This window comes from Aquarana catesbeiana, linkage group LG04, assembly GCF_042186555.1.
Source record: "Aquarana catesbeiana isolate 2022-GZ linkage group LG04, ASM4218655v1, whole genome shotgun sequence".
Lineage (NCBI taxonomy): Eukaryota > Metazoa > Chordata > Amphibia > Anura > Ranidae > Aquarana > Aquarana catesbeiana.
Window position 1 is genome coordinate 165,566,897 of NC_133327.1, and position 19,252 is coordinate 165,586,148.

General features: G+C 43.9%; 1 protein-coding gene across 2 annotated transcripts in view; it reads right to left on the minus strand.

The window, feature by feature from the left end:
- Nucleotides 1-19,252, minus strand: part of HLTF (helicase like transcription factor) — a 149,460-nt gene that overhangs the window by 15,925 nt on the left and 114,283 nt on the right. For both annotated transcript variants that reach the window (XM_073625911.1, XM_073625910.1), the window contains one exon: nt 10,699-10,879. In XM_073625911.1, coding sequence (XP_073482012.1) covers nt 10,699-10,879 — 181 coding nt within the window. The remainder of the gene's footprint in view (nt 1-10,698; nt 10,880-19,252) is intronic.

Sequence of the window (19,252 nt, forward strand, 5' to 3'; positions counted from 1 at the left end):
GGGATGGCGAACCTTGGCATCCCAGATGTTTTGGAACTACATTTCCCATGATGCTTATCTACACTGCAGAGTGCATGAGCATCATGGAAAATGTAGTTCCAAAACATCTGGGGTACCAAGGTTCGCCATCCCTGGTCTAGAGAGTCAAAAACATTCTGTCAAAGGCTTCTTTCACACTGGGGCGTCGGCGGTAAAGTGCCGCTATTTTTAGCGGCGCTTTACCATAGTTTTTTTGTGGGGGTTTTCGGCCGCTAGCGGGGCGCTTTTAACCTCCGCTAGCGGCCAAAAAAGGGTTAAAACGACCTTGCCGGCGGTGCTGCCCATTCATTTCAATGGGCAGGAGCGGTGTATACACTGCTCCTTCACCACTCCAAAGATGCTGCTTGCAGGAGTTTTTTTAATGTCCTGCCAGTGCATCGCCTCAGTGTGAAAGCCCTCTGGCTTTCACACTAAGACTGCAGGGGAGGTGTTTGAGGCGTTTTTCAGGCGCTTTTGGGCTAAAAATAGCACCTGCAAAGCGCCTGAAAGTGTGAAAGGGGTCTAAGAGCAGACTGTGAGACCACTGAGTCTGAAAAGAAGATGGTAATAGGGGACTCAGAGATAATAGGATTTTTTAAAACAGCTTACCTGTAAAATCCTTTTCTTTCGAAGGACATCACGGGACACAGAGCCACAGTAATTACTGATGGGTTATATAGGTATCACTGGTGATTGGACACTGGCACACCCTATCAGGAAGTTCAACCCCCTATATAATCCCTCCCCCTTGCAGGGATACCTCAGTTTTGTAGCCAAGCAATATAGTGTATTAGAAGAGGGGTGGGACCTCTGTGTCCCGTGATGTCCTTCGAAAGAAAAGGATTTTACAGGTAAGCTGTTTTAAAAAATCCTATTTTCTTTCTCGAACATCACGGGACACAGAGCCACAGTAATTACTGATGGGATGTCCCAGAGCAATGCTACCTGAGGGGGGGGGGGAACCACGACCAAGTAGGGTGCAATCAGACCTGAGGACCCTGTACCGCTGCCTGCAGAACACTACGCCCAAAGGCGATATCCTCATGCCTTCTCACATCCACCTGATAGAATCTGGTGAATGTATGAACTGAAGACCAGGTTGCGGCCTTGCAGATTTGAGCCATAGAGGCCCGGTGGTGCACTGCCCAAGAAGCACCAATAGCCCTTGTGGAATGTGCCCTGATCTGAAACGGAGGAATCTTCTGTTTCAAACCGTAAGCTTGAATGATCAACTGTCGAATCCATTTAGAAATGGTAGCTTTTGACGCTGCCTGTCCTCTATTGGGACCCTCTGGCAGCACAAACAAAACATCCGTCTTGCGGATCTGAGTAGTTGCCCCTAGATAGGCCTTAACTGCTCTTACTACATCCAACGAATGTAGAGATCTCTCTTCCGGAGAACAGGGATCTGGAAAAAAGGAAGGTAGAACAATGTCTTGGTTTAAATGAAAATCAGAAACCACCTTCGGTAAAAAACTACAATGAGGGCGTAGTACCACTCTATCCTTGTGTATAATCAAATAAGGCTCCTTACAGGAAAGAGCTGCTAATTCTGATACTCTTCTAGCAGAAGAGATGGCCACCAGAAAAATTAATTTCCTTGTCAACAAGACCAAAGGAATCTGACTTATTGGTTCAAAAGGCTGTTTCTGTAACACAGCCAGGACCAAATTCAAGTCCCAGGGGTTTAGGGGCGCTTTAACCGGAGGATTAAGACGCATCACCCCCTGCATAAAGTTTCGGACCAAAGAATGCGAAGCAAGTGGCCGCTGAAATAATACTGATAAAGCAGAGACCTGGCCCTTGATGGTACTCAAGGCCAGCTTCATCTCTAATCCCATCTGTAGAAAAACAAGGATTCTACCTATGACATATTTCCTGGGATGCCAACCTCTGGATTCACACCAGGTTATATAAGCCTTCCAGACTCTATGATAAATCATCCTGGAAGCTGGCTTCCTTGCATTAATCAAGGTAGATATGACAGGACCTGAGAGCCCACGACTCTTCAGAACGTGGGTCTCAATAGCCAAACCGTCAAATTTAGCGTTTGTAAGGCAGGATGGAACACTGGACCTTGAGATAACAGGTCTGGGCGTACCGGTAGGGTCCACGGGGAACCCACCGTCATCCTTACTATTTCTGCATACCAAGTCCTTCTGGGCCAAGCGGGGGCCACCAGAAGTACCGACTTCCTTTCCTTCCTGATCCTGCAAAGGAGTCGTGGCAGTAGCAGAATAGGCGGGAATGCGTAAATCAGTGAGAACCGATGCCACGGAATCACCAACGCATCCGTCCCGCATGCAAGAGGATCTTTTGTCCTTGCCACAAGTCTGTCTATCTTTTTGTTGAATCGGGATGCAAAGAGATCTACATCTGGAACCCCCCATCTTTGGCATATGGCCCAAAAGACGTCGGGATGCAGAGACCATTCCCCTGGAAGTAACTGCTGGCGACTTAGATAGTCCGCCTGCCAATTCTCTATTCCCGGGATGAAAACTGCCGATATGCATGGCACATGCATCTCTGCCCAGACTAAGATCTGGTTCACCTCTTTTTGAGCAGCTCGGCTCCGGGTGCCTCCCTGATGATGGACATAAGCCACTGCTGTGGCATTGTCGGACTGGATCCTGACCGGACAACCCTGTAGCCTGATAGTCCAGGCTTTTAGAGCTAGATGTATCGCCCGGATCTCCAGAATGTTGATGGGTAAGGTCCTCTCTGTCTTGGACCATACCCCTTGGACCGCAGCCTGTTCCAGAACTGCTCCCCAACCTGACAGACTGGCATCTGTTGTTACCACCGTCCAGGTAACCGGTAGAAAGGATTTCCCCTTCTGCAGGTTTTCGGGTATGAGCCACCAATTGAGGCTCTGACGCACCGTATGCGACAGGTGCATCGGAAAGTCTAATGCCTGAACCTTCTTGTTCCAGGTCGACAGAATACTGTGTTGCAGCATTCTTGAGTGAAACTGAGCATAGGGAACTGCTTCGAATGAAGACACCATCTTCCCTAGTAGCCTCATACAAAGGCGAACTGAGGGACCCTTCTTGGTCCTTACTGTCAGAATCAGCTCTCTCAAAGCAGTGATCTTTGCCTGGGGTAGAAATATTTTCTCCTGGCTTGTATCTATAATCAGACCTAAATACTCCAGTCTTCTTACTGGTTTTAGGAAAGACTTTTCTAAGTTGAGGATCCAACCCAGGTGTTCTAGATACCTGACCGTGGTCCTCAAGTTTCCATTCAAAGAGGCTACCGACCGGTCTATCAAGAGCAGGTCGTCTAGGTATGCTATGACAGCTATACCCTGAGTCCTTAATCTGGCCAGAGGAGGAGCCAAGATCTTTGTGAACACTCGAGGTGCAGTGGCTATCCCGAAAGGCAGAGCCACAAACTGGAAATGGCGCCCTCCTACCTCGAAGCGCAGAAACTTCTGATGAGCAGGAAAAATGGGCACATGCAGATATGCATCTCTGATGTCTATTGATGCCAGAAATTCTCCTCCCTGCAGGGTGGGAACTACTGTTCGAATTGATTCCATGCGGAAGGATTGAATCCTTAGGAATCGGTTCAGATCCCTTAAGTCCAAAATGGGCCTGACATCCCCATTTGGCTTTTGGACCGTAAAAAGGTTGGAATAGAAGCCCAATCCCTTGTCCTTTGCGGGAACTATCATAATGACCTCCTGCGACAAAAGTCGCTCTAACGCTAGAAGGAGCGACTGCTTCTTCTCTGGGTCTCTGGGAACATTTGATCTGAGGAACCAAGGAGAAGGGAATTCCTGAAACTCCAGCTTGTACCCTAAGGTTACCGTGGAGACTACCCATCTGTCCTGGAAGTCCTCGTGCCAGAGCTCTGAGAACTGTCGCAGTCTTCCCCCCACTCGAGTGAGCGGGGGCGCCCCCTCATGCAGAGGTCTTAGTGTTTTGCCTAGTAGGCTTCTTTCCCCAGGACTTCTTTTGTCCCTGGGGTTGACTCTTGTCTCTGGACCCCGATGGAGGCGGCCGTCGAGACTGCCTGGAGGCTGAAGCCCCCGGCGCTGGGGAAAGAGTCCGTTTGAAAGAGGGACGCTTACTCTTCTTCTTGACAGGTAAGAGAGTGCTTTTCCCACAAGAGATTCTCTTGATATAGTTATCCAAGTCCTCTCCAAATAACCTTGCACCACGAAATGGAAACCCAGCCAGTAGCTTCTTACATGGTGCTTCGGCTGACCAATTTTTCAACCATAGGATTCTACGTATATGCACCAACCCCAGTGAAAGACGGGAGGTTTGCACGATAGAATCTCTAATGGCGTCAACCACAAAGCATAAGGCCGCTGGAAGGTTAGCAAACCCCTGGGCCTGCTGTTCAGGTAATACTTTGATGACCTGCTTAACATGGTCTCTTAAGTATTGACAGACTTCAATCGCTGCTACTGCAGGTTGGGCCACTGATCCTGCCAAGGAGAAAACATCCTTCAATAGGGATTCCATCCTCTTATCTACAGGATCCCTGAGCATCTGAGCATTGTCTACAGGACAAGTCAGGCTATTATTTACGGAGGAAATGGCGGCATCAATAGCCGGTATTCCCCACATTTTAATAAACTTTTCTTCCATCGGATAAAGTGTTGAAAACTTTCTCGGCGGAAAAAAACGTTTGTCTGGGTGATCCCACTCAGAATAAATGAGCTTTTCAAGTAAAGTATGAACAGGAAAAGCATGTGCTGCTTGGAAAGGTTTCAGTGACCCCAAAGCAGAAGAGTATTCCTTAGCAGTTTCAGGTATGGGCAACTTAAATGTGGAGCGGACCAATCCAGTGAGGATCTGCACTAAGACTTTCTCCTCTTGGGAAGTCGCAGAGGGTCCCTCTCCACCTGATTCCCCCGAAGAGGAATCATCCGTCCCATCCCGATCCTCTGAAAGGGATTCATCTCCTTTATCCCAGAGCTCCTCTGTCTGAGGGTCTTGGGGAACAGAGGAAAGCCTAGTGCGTTTTCTTCCACTGAGTGAAGACGTAATCACGGCCATTAATCTTTCCTCTAGACCATTAATGGTTGAGGAAAAAACCTCTTGTGTAATATATACAGGGGCTGAAGTGCCAGAGGCAGGTGTAGCCCCTGACCCCGATGGCTCTCCCCGGCTAGCCGTCCCTGGCCCATCTTTAGGGGGGGGAGGATGCTGCCGACAGGGGGCCCTCAGAACCTGAACGAGATCCCCTAGTGTCTCTGGTTCCTGGGGTGCTTGAACCTCTTCTACCCATAGTGCAAAGCAACAAGGTGTGAGGTATACAAATGAACACTGCCCGCTGAGCGATGTAGTCTGGCTAAAAGCCTTGCTACCCAATGCTCAGTCTGGTGTTACTTCAGTAAATGCTGCCTAGGAGAATGCCTGTGTCCCACCTTACATGCGACCGTCAGCTCTGTGTCTCTCAGAAGGCTGAGTGCACCTGTACAGAGTGCCTTTAATAGCCTGCAGCTGGCCTGAGTGGGAGTCTAAACACTCTGTGCTGACATCCCGCCCCCTCCTCTACCGCCCCCCCCCTCGAGTTTTGAAAAAAATGAGCGCTTCCCGCACTGCCGACTCTCCTGTCATGCTTCTGGAGAAAAGGCTGGGGATGGGGGGGGGGAAGGAGGGAGACTGGTAACAAGATCTGCCTGAACAGCTATCTTCAGAGATGGTGGCCATTAGGCTGCAGAGCCCGGGTGGTATAACCACTTTCTAGACCCCTGTGGCCCCTCTCTAGCCTGGGGGGAACATTCAAACATGAGAAATCCCCCTTTCCACCTTACCTGCTTGCAGCCTGCTTTGAGATGCTGGGACATAATCAGCACTGAACACCTGAGACAGTCAGTCAGCATGTGTAGGTTTGTGCTCTTGGCAGCCCCCGGTGGTCACAATAGGCATAGCATGCATTTACCTTAAAGGAGAAAAGCCACTAGAACTCAAAAATTCTGTGGAATCTCCTCTTACCTTATCCAGCCGCAGGGTGCTGTTTACACAGACCCAATCTTCACCTCTCACGGTGGGCTCCGTTTGAAAAAATCGTCAGAGACTGGGGCCCCCATCAGTAGGGGGATCCAACAGTTCTGGGACCGTAAAGCACCTCGCCAGAAATTAGGAAGTTTAAAGCCATTTTCTGATCTGCGGGGTCCAGCTCTCTAAAAAGAGAAGCATTACGGGTAAAACCTCGTTTCTTCGGACACGAGGCCCGGGTACCATTCAATTCGGCCATGAAAAGACACTTTGAATGGATCCGGTTCGCCTGGCTTGCCCCAGTATAGGATCTTAGGATATTCCCTTTGGAGCTCAGCACAGGACATCTTTACACGTCCATCACCTAAGACACTGGCGTAAAAACTGAGGTATCCCTGCAAGGGGGAGGGATTATATAGGGGGTTGAACTTCCTGATAGGGTGTGCCAGTGTCCAATCACCAGTGATACCTATATAACCCATCAGTAATTACTGTGGCTCTGTGTCCCGTGATGTTCGAGAAAGAAAGAGGTCTAGCAGAGTCAGAGTGAGACTCTGCCAGGGATGGTACTGGAGCACACTTAAAGCAGTATTAAACCCAATACCAAAATGTAATATATTGCAGATTACAAATTATAAGATTTGGTGGGTGCATTAGTTTTCTTTTTTTTTATTCCCTCTGTTTTCACCTGGTGATCTGGCTAGTAACACACATCCTGTATTGGAGTGCCCCCACTCTGGATAAAGCAGCACAGGGGCACCTTTGGACAGCACCATTAACAGTCTGGGGGGAGTACAGTGTTAGCTGGGGTTTGGCTCTAAATCTGCTAGTACATCTATTAATGTTATAAGGAATTACAGCAATTTTGGTGTAAGTGCTATATCTGCAAGACTGCTCTGTTGCAAAACAGACTTTCTGAAAGGATCATCACCAGGAGAAATTAATGAAAGAAAGCCTAAAAAAAGTAAACAAATTAAGCCATCACATTTAAGAATTAGTAAGCTGCAATATAATAAATGTTTGCTTTTGGGTATAATACTGCTTTAAAGCCTCTGTAAGCAAATTTGTTGCATTAAATTGTGCACAAACCAACAGAAAGCCTGAAATGGACATAAGGGGCTTTGTGGCCACAGGGGAGGTCATGGCTGCAACTGAAAAAGACTACATTCACTGTGTCCCTATATTATTTTAATGAACACCTAAATAAATGTAACACCTAAAAAAGACACCGTCTCAGTTCCTTAACATTTACACCCATAAGTTGGCGGTGGCAGGAAATTTAACATGGTGCCAAATAGTACCAACTGTGAAGTAGCTAAGCTCCCTGTGCTTCAGCCTGACCAGTCTTACTCATAAAAAACCTTAGAGACAGGATCACACCAGAGGCCGTGTCATGGGCTCTGGACCCAGAAAGTGTTCTGCAGCAAATGCAGTACACACAGGTTTGGAAAGTGCCACAAAGCAGAGTCCAGCACCTGAAGGTCACATTCCATTCTAGCCCCACAACTACTGTCCAGTGGGGTCCAGGTATGGTCTCCAAAGCTGTTGCTGAAGATACACCATTTTGGATAGCTACTGTATAGAGTCTAAGACAAGCAGCGTTACCGCCTTGATTGCAATCACCAAACAGAAAAAATATCTATGGTGTACAGAGTATTCTGACTGAAGAAAAATAGAGTAATATAACAAATAAGAAAATCGCTAGCAAAATAAACTTAAGAGTTGTTTCAGCAGGGCTGAAGAAAAGGCATCCCACCTAATAGCACATTACCAAAACACTGAGGCATGTGGATTAGTGGGTTATATGCAAGGGTTTGCTCAACTTTTTCCTAAATTTCTGTGTCCCTCAATGGACATTCTAAAACAGAAATGAGCCTGGAGCAGAGAGCTTCAACTTCTAGCAGGACAATGATCCTATACCACAGCCATAGTTTTACTGAAGTGGGGTAAAACCAAATAAAGCACATCCCAGCTCAGGAATGAGCCTGCAGGTGTGCCCTCATAGAAATTGGAGGTCCAGGGCCACTCTGTGCAATACCATTGCCCTGAGCAGGTAAGAATAACATACTTATTATTTTATTTAAAGTTAGCCTTTACAACCACTTTAAACTACTGTTTGTCAGCAGTCTTCATCTCACCTACCTATAGCTGCAAAATATGCAAAAAGGTACTTCCAAGCAAGCATCGATTAATAATTATGAAACCAATAAATGCCTGATTATTTGTTTAAATAGTCTTTGTGTCACAATAACAAAATTTTATAAAGTTTAAAATCTGTTGTGCAACTCAAAAGACAGAAATACAAATGAAATGTATTTTTGTTCCAAGATTAGCACTACAAAATTCTGAGTCATTCAATGAGGTTAATATTAATTCAAAATGCAGAGAACTTCTAGAAGGTTCATATCAGTTCAAAGTAATGTAACTGCACACATTTCATACTGTGTGACTACATATTTCAAATTCTTTATGGCTGCTGTGCCCATTAGAAAGTCATGAGAGTGATTACAGCACCCATTTTCTCGAAAGCGAAAAGTTTTCTTATCATATGAATGATTCTGTAGCTTGATAGAATAGAGTACAATCCCAAAAAACTAGGATGCTGTGTAAAGTCTACATAAAAACAGAATGGGAAGATTTGCAAATCTCATAAACCCATATTTTATTCACATTAGAAAAGATATAAAACGTTTAAAACTGAGGAAACGTACCATCTTAAAGTGGAGTTCCACCCACTTTTACAACTCTTCAGCATCCCTCACTAAACTGTGCACTGTAAACAAATTGTATATTTTTTTTTATTTTTTTTCTCAGCACCTACTGTATATCTGCTGTATTCATTTTTCACTTCCTCCACCCTGGCCGCGGCCCATCGCATCATTTCCTGTTTGCAATGCCTTCTGGGAAGGGGCGGCAACTTCCTCTGAAACTGCCGTTGCTATGGAAACCTGACCTGAAACCTATTACACTGCTTGTACTGCACTGAGCACGTGCGAGATCTGCAAGGATGAGATCCAGGAAGAAATACAGTCTGGCTTCAGATGCCCACACTTAAGATGGCCACGGCCTGCTATAAGTTTATAAAATAACAAACTACTGCTATAAACTAACAAAACAGACCTTAGTTTACAGACTAACTTTACTAGAATACATTAAGCTTGTGTATTATAGGGGTATTTTTATTTTAAAAGTATAATTTCAGCCGGAACACCACTTTAAGAACAAAAAATAAGGTCATTTTGAAACTGATGGCAGCAACACATCTCAAAAAAGTTGGGGCAACAAAAATCTGGCAAGGTAAGTGGTACTTACATGAAAGAGCTGGAAGAACAATTTGCAACATGTATTAGGGTGCCTGCGCCTCTGGATGAAGGAGAACAGAGACACCTTTGCACAGCAGCACTGTCAGTCTGGGGGAGGGGCGTGTACAATACACTAGCATATTTAGATGCATTAACAAATTGAAGTCAAACTCCAGCTAGCACTTCATAAGCAGTTACAGCAACATTTTTTTTTTTTTTTTTGAGATAAAGGTTTTACATAAATAAATGATGATCACTGTAAGCACCCCTGCCAGTGGTAAATCATTGTCTCAGCCCTCCAACGGCTACATTTACAGGACAGCCATATTAGCCGTTTAGTTTTTTATATAGTCCATTATTTTTTCACTGCCATCAATAATTTAGGTGTCAATATTCATTTCATTTATATTGTTACTACATTCTTCAGATATTGCTGTCCTTTTTCACTGAAAGTTTTCCATTGGTACATCGGTGCTTTGACCCATACTAAGAGAATTTTTTATTTTATTTTTAATCACAATTTCACCTGTTGTGGTATACTATCCATTTACATTGTGAGGGTATGGAATATTGCCTCATAGATTAATTTAGCGCAGCTCCCCCGTTTTATTTCGGTTTGGTGTTGTATAACATTTTGAGTTGCAGCTTAGATAATTTTAGGTAATAGCGCAGTTTTTTCTTATATTACTGTTGCAGTGGAGTTTGTGGCAGGCACTTTGATCAAACTTATGCAGGCTGAAGACTAGAAATTGTGTTATGTTAGTTTAGTCTTTCTAATGTATTAAAGTGGAGTTCCACCCAAAAGTGAAACTTCGCTCATTTGTCTCATCCCGTTTCGGGGGAGGGGGGAGCGGATACCGGTCTTTGACAGGTACCCTATCCCCACTTCCGATAGACCAGGCCACGGCGCATTACGTCAGCAGCTCAGCTCCCTCCTCCGCCGTGCCAGTAGGAGAGCGCAGCGGTGCCTCACGCATACGCAGTAGGGACACGGTGTTAAGCCGTAATGCTTCGCTACCTGGTCCCCCTACCAGCAATGGTGGCACCAGCACCCGACAGCTGATGGAAACATCAGCTGCAGTGCTGACATCGCTGGACTCCAGGACAGGTAAGTGTCCTATTATTAAAAGTCAGCAGCTGCAGTATTTGTAGATGCTGGCTTTTAGTTTTTGCAGGCATAGATGGGCCTCATCTTTAATGTGTGCTCATCTCTATGTACCTGACATCTAGAGCCTTGGGGAAATCTAGAGCTATTCTGAAATTAGATAATGTGGCCATGGTAAATGGAACTTACAGCTAAACTTGCTTTTTTCTGTACCAGTAAAGTATTTTCACAATTTCTGGGATATGTCTGAGCATATAGTGCCATCAGTGTAATACAATTTAAACAAAAATGACCACCATTTTATTAAACTACTTACAGGATCCATCAGGAACACACGAGATGCTGCTGTCAGATTCAGACCGACTCCTCCTGCTTTCAGTGACAGCAGCATAATGGTTGGAGAATCTTTATGACTGCTTTGGAATGACTGAATTGCTTCTGTTCGCTTTTTCTGGTTCATAGATCCATCCAGGCGTGTAAATGTGAAGCTGGACTCTCTACAAACAAAAATTAGGACAGTGTACAGTTTCCACGACAACAGACACTGCATGGATAAAACACATCTGACTTGGCATTAATCCTGTACTGCTTTACATAAAATCTAGGTTACATAACTGCTAAAGGGGGAAGAGGAGGGAGGTCAAAAGGCGAAACATGGCTGGATGCATGAAACCATATTATACTCCTGAGCCACAATTTGTAATAAACACTGTGCTTTTTTTTTTTTTTTTTTTATTAAAGTGGAACTTCAGTCAGAAAATGATATCCTGATATATGACTTTAGGCTGGCCCCTTTTGCAGGCATAGTTATATAAAACATTAAAAATAAGTACCTATACTGTTTAAAGGATAAACTTGTGGGGAAAAAAGAAATAGCAAATAAAGAAAAAATATTATAGCGTATACAATTGCGACACAAGTCATATTTTAATGAAAGGTTATTAAAAATTACCCTTCGTTTTCAATCTGTAACCTCTGTAATTTTCTGAAAATGCAATGCAATATGGCTTGCGAAAAAATGCTGCACTAAACCCAACAAAATAAGAAACAGCAAAAGCAGCTGACACACAAACAAACCAAGTCCCCTAAGACCCCTTTCACACCAAGGCGCTTCAAAAACGCCCTAAAAACGCCATAGCGTTATTACCACGTTTTTACAGCATTTTAGGGGCGTTAGCGGTAAAATTAACGCAACGCTGCAGGTGTTTTAACAGCATTTTCAAGCGTATTGAAGCATCGGCGTCAAAGAACAACTCCACCTCCCTACATCACTTCCTGTGTACTTCCTGGTATCTCGTTGAGGTGAAAGAGGGTAAATAAAGAAGATGGAGTTCATGGAGCTGTTTTTGTTATTTGTGCTACTCTATTGGGAGCATATCCACCAACAGAGGCAGCACCGTCACTATTGGGTTCATCCCATCCTCCAAGCGCACACCTCAATTGGACAATTTGCATTGCTATACGAGGACTTGAGAGTGCACCCAGACAAGTTCAAAAATTATACTTGGATGAGCATTGCAACGTAAGTATCTATATCCTAATCCCACATCCCTAACCCTAATCCCTCTCCTACTAGTCTCAAATCCCTAACCCTGCTCCCACTAGTCCCAAATCCCTAACCCTAATCCCTCTCCTACTAGTCCCAAATCCCTAACCCTGCTCCCACTAGTCCCAAATCCCTAACCCTAACCCCACTTCCACTAGTCCCAAAACCAGAACCCTAATCCCGCTCCCACTAGTCCCAAATCCCTTTGATGGTCGGTTTAATCATTCTGACCTTCCCACAATTTCAGTCCTGTTGTTGTAGATGCTCTCATTTCTGCTTGCATGTTTACCTTTTTGTGAGATCATGTGACTTTTCTACAGCTCAGGGCGGATTATAGGCGTTCTTCAGGCGTTTTTACAGCGTTTTCAATTCATTTCAATGGAGAGGGGCGTTTTTGAAGCACTTTTTTCAACGCCCCAAAGCTGCTCCAAAGATGCTACTTGCAGGACTTTTCTCAACGCCCCCCCAGCGCAACGCCTCAGTGTGAAAGGGTCCATTGAGATGCATGGGGAGCGTTTTATGAGCGTTATTTTTAGCGCTAAAACGCTGCAAAAACGCCTTGGTGTGAAAGGGGTCTAAAGATGCAAATAAATAAAGTGCAGCGCTAAGAATATCTAGCATGTACTAGATATATATGTGAAAAATAAATAAAGTACTAAGTACACATGTGAAAAAGTGAGTATGACAACATACAAATGTGAAAAGCCGGCAGTGAGACTTGCTAAAATTAATCAAAGTGTCTATAGTGAAATATGGAACAGCAAGTAGTGGAAGTCCATAAGATGTAGGGTAAAAGGGATGTCTTCACCACTTTATTTATTTGCAATGCAATATGGCTACCTGGAGTTGTTCTGTACACAATTTTATATTATACACACTGTACTCTGCTGTAATTAAGTATTATAAATATTCATCCTCCTGCTACAGCTTTGAGATCTTTCTAACAGCAATCAATGCCTGTATTGGTGTATGTGAGCACATCCCTATTCACACCGCAGAAAGATGGTCATCAGCATGTGGCACAAGTAAACGTCGGCATGAGAAAAACAACTAAAAAGTGCAGCGCAAACTTACCAATCAATACCACAATAATAGTGGAATACCTCTAATGTATGAAAATCTCAATAGACTTCAATATTACCACAATACCGGTCTCTGTGATATGTAACATCACATATACACATCAAACTAAAAATAAGACATAAAAAAAAAAAAAAAAATGAACCTGCAGGGATGGTGGAAACCCCTCCTACAGATATTTGGCAGTGGAACGGTGTCCACTGCTTATCAGTGCAGCCTCATCATTGCCCATCAGTGCAGCTTATGCCCACAAGCGCAGCCTCATCAGTGCCGCCTCAATGCCCATCAGTGCCGCCTTATAAGTGCAGCTTATCAATGCTCATAAGTGCAGCCTCATCAGTGCAGTTTATCAGTGCAGCTTATCGGTTCCCATCAGTGCAGTTTATCAGTGTCCATAAGTGCAGCCTCATTTGTGCCGCCTCATTGCCCATAAGTGCTGCCTATTTGTGCCCATAAGTGCAGCCTATCTGTGCCCATAGATGCCTATTTGTGCCCAGAAGTGCTGCCTACATGTGCCCATAGGTGCCGCTTATCTGTGCCCAGAGGTACTGCCTTTATGTGCCTATAGGTGCCGCCTATCTGTGCCCATAAGTGCCGCTTATCTTATCAGAAGTGCAGCAGAGATTGTTAGGAGACACCAGCTGGATGACAGAGCCGGGATCTTCGGCTGTGACAGGTTTTGTATGTGAAAACACAGATCGCCGGAAGTCCAGGAGGCGGGACTTTCACTGATCAGTGTTTTCACATACAAAACCTGTCATAGCCAGAGATCCCGGCTCTGTCATCCAGCTGGTGTCTCCTAACAAACCCTGTGCAGCAGCGACAGGTGATTGACGGGCGGGCAGCAGTCACCACCTCCATGGGCAGTACAGACCGAGGTCCCCCCTGCCCACTACAGCAAGTAGGGACGGAAGTGCATCCCTGCTTGCTGTAGATAGGACTACAAGTGGGCTGTGACAGGACCGCTGGCTGAGGGTACAGCAGGAATAGCAGCCAGTGGTCTTACAAGCAGGAAGTCACTGGAGATTAACGACTGTTCTGCAAAATCATAAGGCTATGACGGATGGCATAGTTGGTAAAGGTAGGAGATCAACAACAATACATGGAAAAAAGTTTTTTCCCAGAGTTCTGCTTTAAGATTTACTATTGCTAAAGGGGGAAGAAAGCAACAGAAATGACACAGACTGTGTGGAGGAAACACAGATTATGGAGGGAGAAAAGAAAAGCAGGAAAGGTGACAGGACAAACTCTGCTGCCAGGGAGATACACAAGAGTAAACTTATAAGTCTAGAGTATTATCTTATCTCCATGATATTCTCTCCTTTACCCCTCATTGGCAGCCTGTGAAATTCAGCACTCTAAAGCCTGGTACAAACTACAGTTTGTTTTTTTCATGCAACCCCGCTGTACTACATATGTGAGGTTAGTCCAGCAATCTCCCCCACTGAGCTGTTGTGTTTTGACATGGGGACACCCCCCGCCAGAATACTTCGATCAGCGTTCTCTGCCATTGGCTGACTAAATACTCAATCACATGCAAGGAAAATAAAAAACAGCATTTTTGTTTGGACATGATTGGATGATAGAAAAAAGCAGAGCTGCTCCTCAGATCTAGAGCAAATGCACTCGCAGTGCACAGTATGTTTGCCTTAAATAAATCGACCTCCCTGTGTCTAACTTTTGGCCAATGGATGCCTAAACACTCGGAGATTGCTTGTATCCCTTTTCCAGCCTTATGCAGATCAACTACTCTTGATTATATATCTTCATAGAGTTTCTTTTTGAGAGGCATGGTTCACATGCTAATGCTTCTTATGATAAGCAATCTTAAAATGTTTGAGTATCTTTTATCAAAGTTGCTGATGTGAACCATGCCTCGTAAAAAGGAGCTCTAAACCACACCTCCAAACTCCTTTCATTAATTAAACGTGTGAAAACTAATGTCTCCAATTAGTAATTAGTCTATGGGTTCACTTACTTTTCCCATCATCACTGTGAATGTTTGTTCAAAAAGGACATGATAAATTAGAATTATTTGTTATCAGCTTAAAAGAGAAGTAGGTTTTTTTATTTTATTTAATAATCATACTTATCTAGGTGGATTCAGAATCGTACCAATGCTGCATCTGTCCCCCGCCACCTCTAAGACTGAGAACCGAGCGAACGAAAACCTCAGGTCCCTCGGTTTTCACAGCTTCCCGAGCAGAGAGCTGGTGATTGTCAGTCTGCTCTGAGCCCCCAGCGCTGACTGGAGAACTGGGCTGTGGAGGGTGCAGGAGCGGCTGGCTCAGGCGTCTCGCTGAGAGGTTGAGCAGGGCGTGGTCCAGGCATGTGGGAGGATCACAACTCTATTGTCGTGATCTTGCCTGAGCCTGGACCGGCTCTGTAATGACAGCAGACAGCGTAATTCAGCCCTCTGCTGAAAACGGGTTACAGGAGTGCAGAACAAAACAGCATTTCTGTGATCCACAGGAGAAGTACAACCAAACGAGCTTTGGCTATACTTCCCATTTAAGAACTTACACTGGATAAATGAATATGTCTTGGTCCCCTTGAGCTTCTGGTATGTGTTTGAGCCAAGAAGAGCACCAAGATGGCATAGCAGAAACCGGGCTATGTCACCTCAGCGGATTCCAGCGGGACAGTGCTGGATTCGCTGCACAGGCGAGTATGAGTTTTTAGGAGTATCCAGCAACACAGGTAAGAGGGCAAAAAAACCTTGGGGGGTTAAGTTCCTTTTTAAGGTATGAGATAGACAGATCCACTGTAGGGACAGCTCATTTCCTATTAAATGCCTTGTCAAAGTGGTCACAAAACAGTTTGGAGTAAAAAATAGCCGATCAGGATTTATTCAGTTCCCATATAGAACCTGTTAGAGCAAGCAAGGAGTTTACTGGAAAAGTTATGATAATCCCTGATGTCTTTTGGGGAACCCAGGCTAGAACCATTACTAGTATCAGCCATGGGCTGTTCCAGTTTTAAACTGATACACACAGCATCAATGAGAAACAACAGGTATCCTTCACCACTTCATTACCACCTTCTTCCTGCCCAGGCCAATTTTCAGCTTTCAGTGCTGTCACACTTTGAATGACAATTAGGCGTTCATGTAACACTGTACCCAAACTACATTTTTATATTTTTTTCCACACAAATAGAGCTTTCTTTTGATCATATTTATTCACCACTGTTTTTTTTATTTTTTGCTAAATAAGCAAAAAAAGACTAAACATTTTGAAAAAAAAAACATTTATTTGTTCTTGGTTTCTGTTATAACATTTTGCAAATAAATAATCTCTCTTCATAAGTTTAGGCCAAACTGTATTCTGCTACGTTTCTTTGGTGAAAATAACCCAAATCAGTGTTTTATTTAGTCTGTAGGAAAGTTATAGAGTCCACAAACTATGGTGTGTATATATATATTCATACCCCTTACATTTTTCAATCTTTGTTATATTGCAGCCATTTGCTAAAATCATTTAAGTTCATTTTTTTCTTCATTAATGTACACACAGCACCCCATATTGACAGAAAAACACAGAATTGTTGACATTTTTGCAGATTTATTAAAAAAGAAAAACTGAAATATCACATGGTCCTAAGTACTCAGATCCTTTGCTCAGTATTTAGTAGAAGCACCCTTTTGATCTAATACAGCCATGAGTCTTTTTGGGAAAGATGCAACAAGTTTTTCACACCTGGATTTGGGGATCCTCTGCCATTCCTCCTTGCAGATCCTCTCCAGTTCTGTCAGGTTGGATGGTAAAGGTTGGTGGACAGCCATTTTTAGGTCTCTCCAGAGATGCTCAATTGGGTTTAAATCAGGGCTCTGGCTGGGCCATTCAAGAACAGTCATGGAGTTGTTGTGAAGCCACTCCTTCGTTATTTAAGCTGTGTGCTTAGGGTCATTGTCTTGTTGGAAGATAAACCTTCGGCCCAGTCTGAGGTCCTGAGCACTCTGGAGAAGGTTTTCGTCCAGGATATCCCTATACTTGGCCATATTAATCCTTCCCTCGATTACAACCAGTCGTCCTGTCCCTGCAGCTGAAAAACACCCCCATAGCATGATGTTGCCACCACCATGCTTCACTGTTGGGACTGTATTGGACAGGTGATGAGCAATGCCTGGTTTTCTCCACACATACCGCTTAGAATTAAGGCCAAAATGTTCTATCTTGGTCTCATCAGACCAAAGAATCTTATTTCTCACCATCTTGGAGTCCTTCAGGTGTTTTTTTTTTAGCAAACTCCATGCGGGCTTTCATGTGTCTTGCACTGAGGACAGGCTTCCGTCGGGCCACTCTGCCATAAAGCCCCGACTGGTGGAGGGCTGCAGTGATGGTTGACTTTCTACAACTTTCTCCCATCTCCCGACTGCATCTCTGGAGCTCAGCCACAGTGATCTTTGGGTTCTTCTTTACCTCACTCACCAAGGCTCTTCTCCCCCGATAGCTCAGTGTGGCCGGATGGCCAGCTCTAGGAAGGGTTCTGGTCATCCCAAACATCTTCCATTTAAGGATTATGGAGGCCACTGTGCTCTTAGGAACCTTAAGTGCAGCAGAAATTTTTTTGTAACCTTGGCCATATCTGTGCATTGCCACAATTCTGTCTCTGAGCTCTTCAGGCAGTTCCTTTGACCTCATGATTCTCATTTGCTCTGACATGCACTGTGAGCTGTAAGGTCTTATATAGACAGGTATGTGGCTTTCCTAATCAAGTCCAATCAGTATAATCAAACACAGCTGGACTTAAATGAAGGTGTAGAACCATCTCAAGGATGATCAGAAGAAATAGACAGCACCTAAGTTAAATATATGAGTGTCACAGCAAAGGGTCTAAATACTTAGGACCATGTGATATTTCAGTTTTTCTTTTTTAATAAATCTGCAAAAATGTCAACAATTCTGTGTTTTTCTGTCAATATGGGGTGCTGTGGAAGAGTGAAAAAATTAAGGGGGTCTGAATACTTTATGTCCCCACTAACTATATATATATATATATATATATATATATATATATATATATATATATATATATATGAAAATTGATCTGATGTACTGACAAACTATAGTATTTCTTGAGGGCCGAAAATACCACGACTGTAGAAATACCCCCAAATGACCTCTTTTTGGAAAGCAGACAGTCGAAGGTATTTAGTAAGGGGCATGCCAAGTTTTTTTGAAGTTGTAATTTTTTTGTCACAATTTTTTGGAAAAAAAAATAAAAATAATTATTTTTCAAACAAACTATTAACTATGAAAACTATTCATTCAGCATTTACTATTGTGATTAGCTGTGATTGGCCACAGCTAATCATATGGTACAGATGGGCTGTGATTGGCCCTGTCTGTACCATATGATCACTGGGACCATTCACAGAGCTCATGACAATAGTACACAAAGAAAGGCATGCCTTTCATTGTGTACAGTTGTCAAGTGATTTGCTGTGATTGGCCACAGCGATCGCATGGTACCGGCAGCAGGCCAGTACAGTGATCTCTCATCATCCATGTCTGGTGGACGCAGCGTGTGACAGATTGCACCGGAAGCAAGGCGCGATCCTGGGAGGATGTCATGGGATATCCTCCTAGGATAACAGGACTCCTGCTCGGCTATCATTTTACAATAGGCTGGGCGGAAGGGGGTTAAAGGCTAAATTCACCTTTTTTTTCTCTAAATTCTAACTCCCCTATGTACCAATATAGCATTAATGTACTAACTTTGCATATATAAAACAGCTTTCTGTTTATTCTACACACGCTTACCTCTCTGTCTTCATAGCTGTTTGAAAACACTGCTCGATTACTTCTGCTTTACTTCCTGGACAGACTTTAGGTCATGACACAGGAAGGAGTTAACCAGCTGAGGGTAGATGATGCAGAGTGTGTGCTAATGAGATCAGCTTTAAATTAACTCCTTCCTGTGTAATGACCTAAAGTATGTCCAGGAAGTAAGGCAGAAGTAATCAAGCAGTATTTTTAAACAGCTATGAAGACAGGGAGGTAAGCGTGTGTAGAATAAATGGAAAGCGGTTTTATTTTTGCAAAAGAAGTACATTAATGCTATATTGGTACATAGGGGAGCTGGAATTTAGAAAAAAAAGGCGAACAAAGGTAAACTTATACTTTAAAGGGTAACTCCACTTTTGTTGATAAACAATCCCCTCTAGGTGGTCTATGTACATTAGAAATATTTTAAACAAACTTTGTAGCAGAACCCTACCAGTATCTGTTTTTAAGAAAAA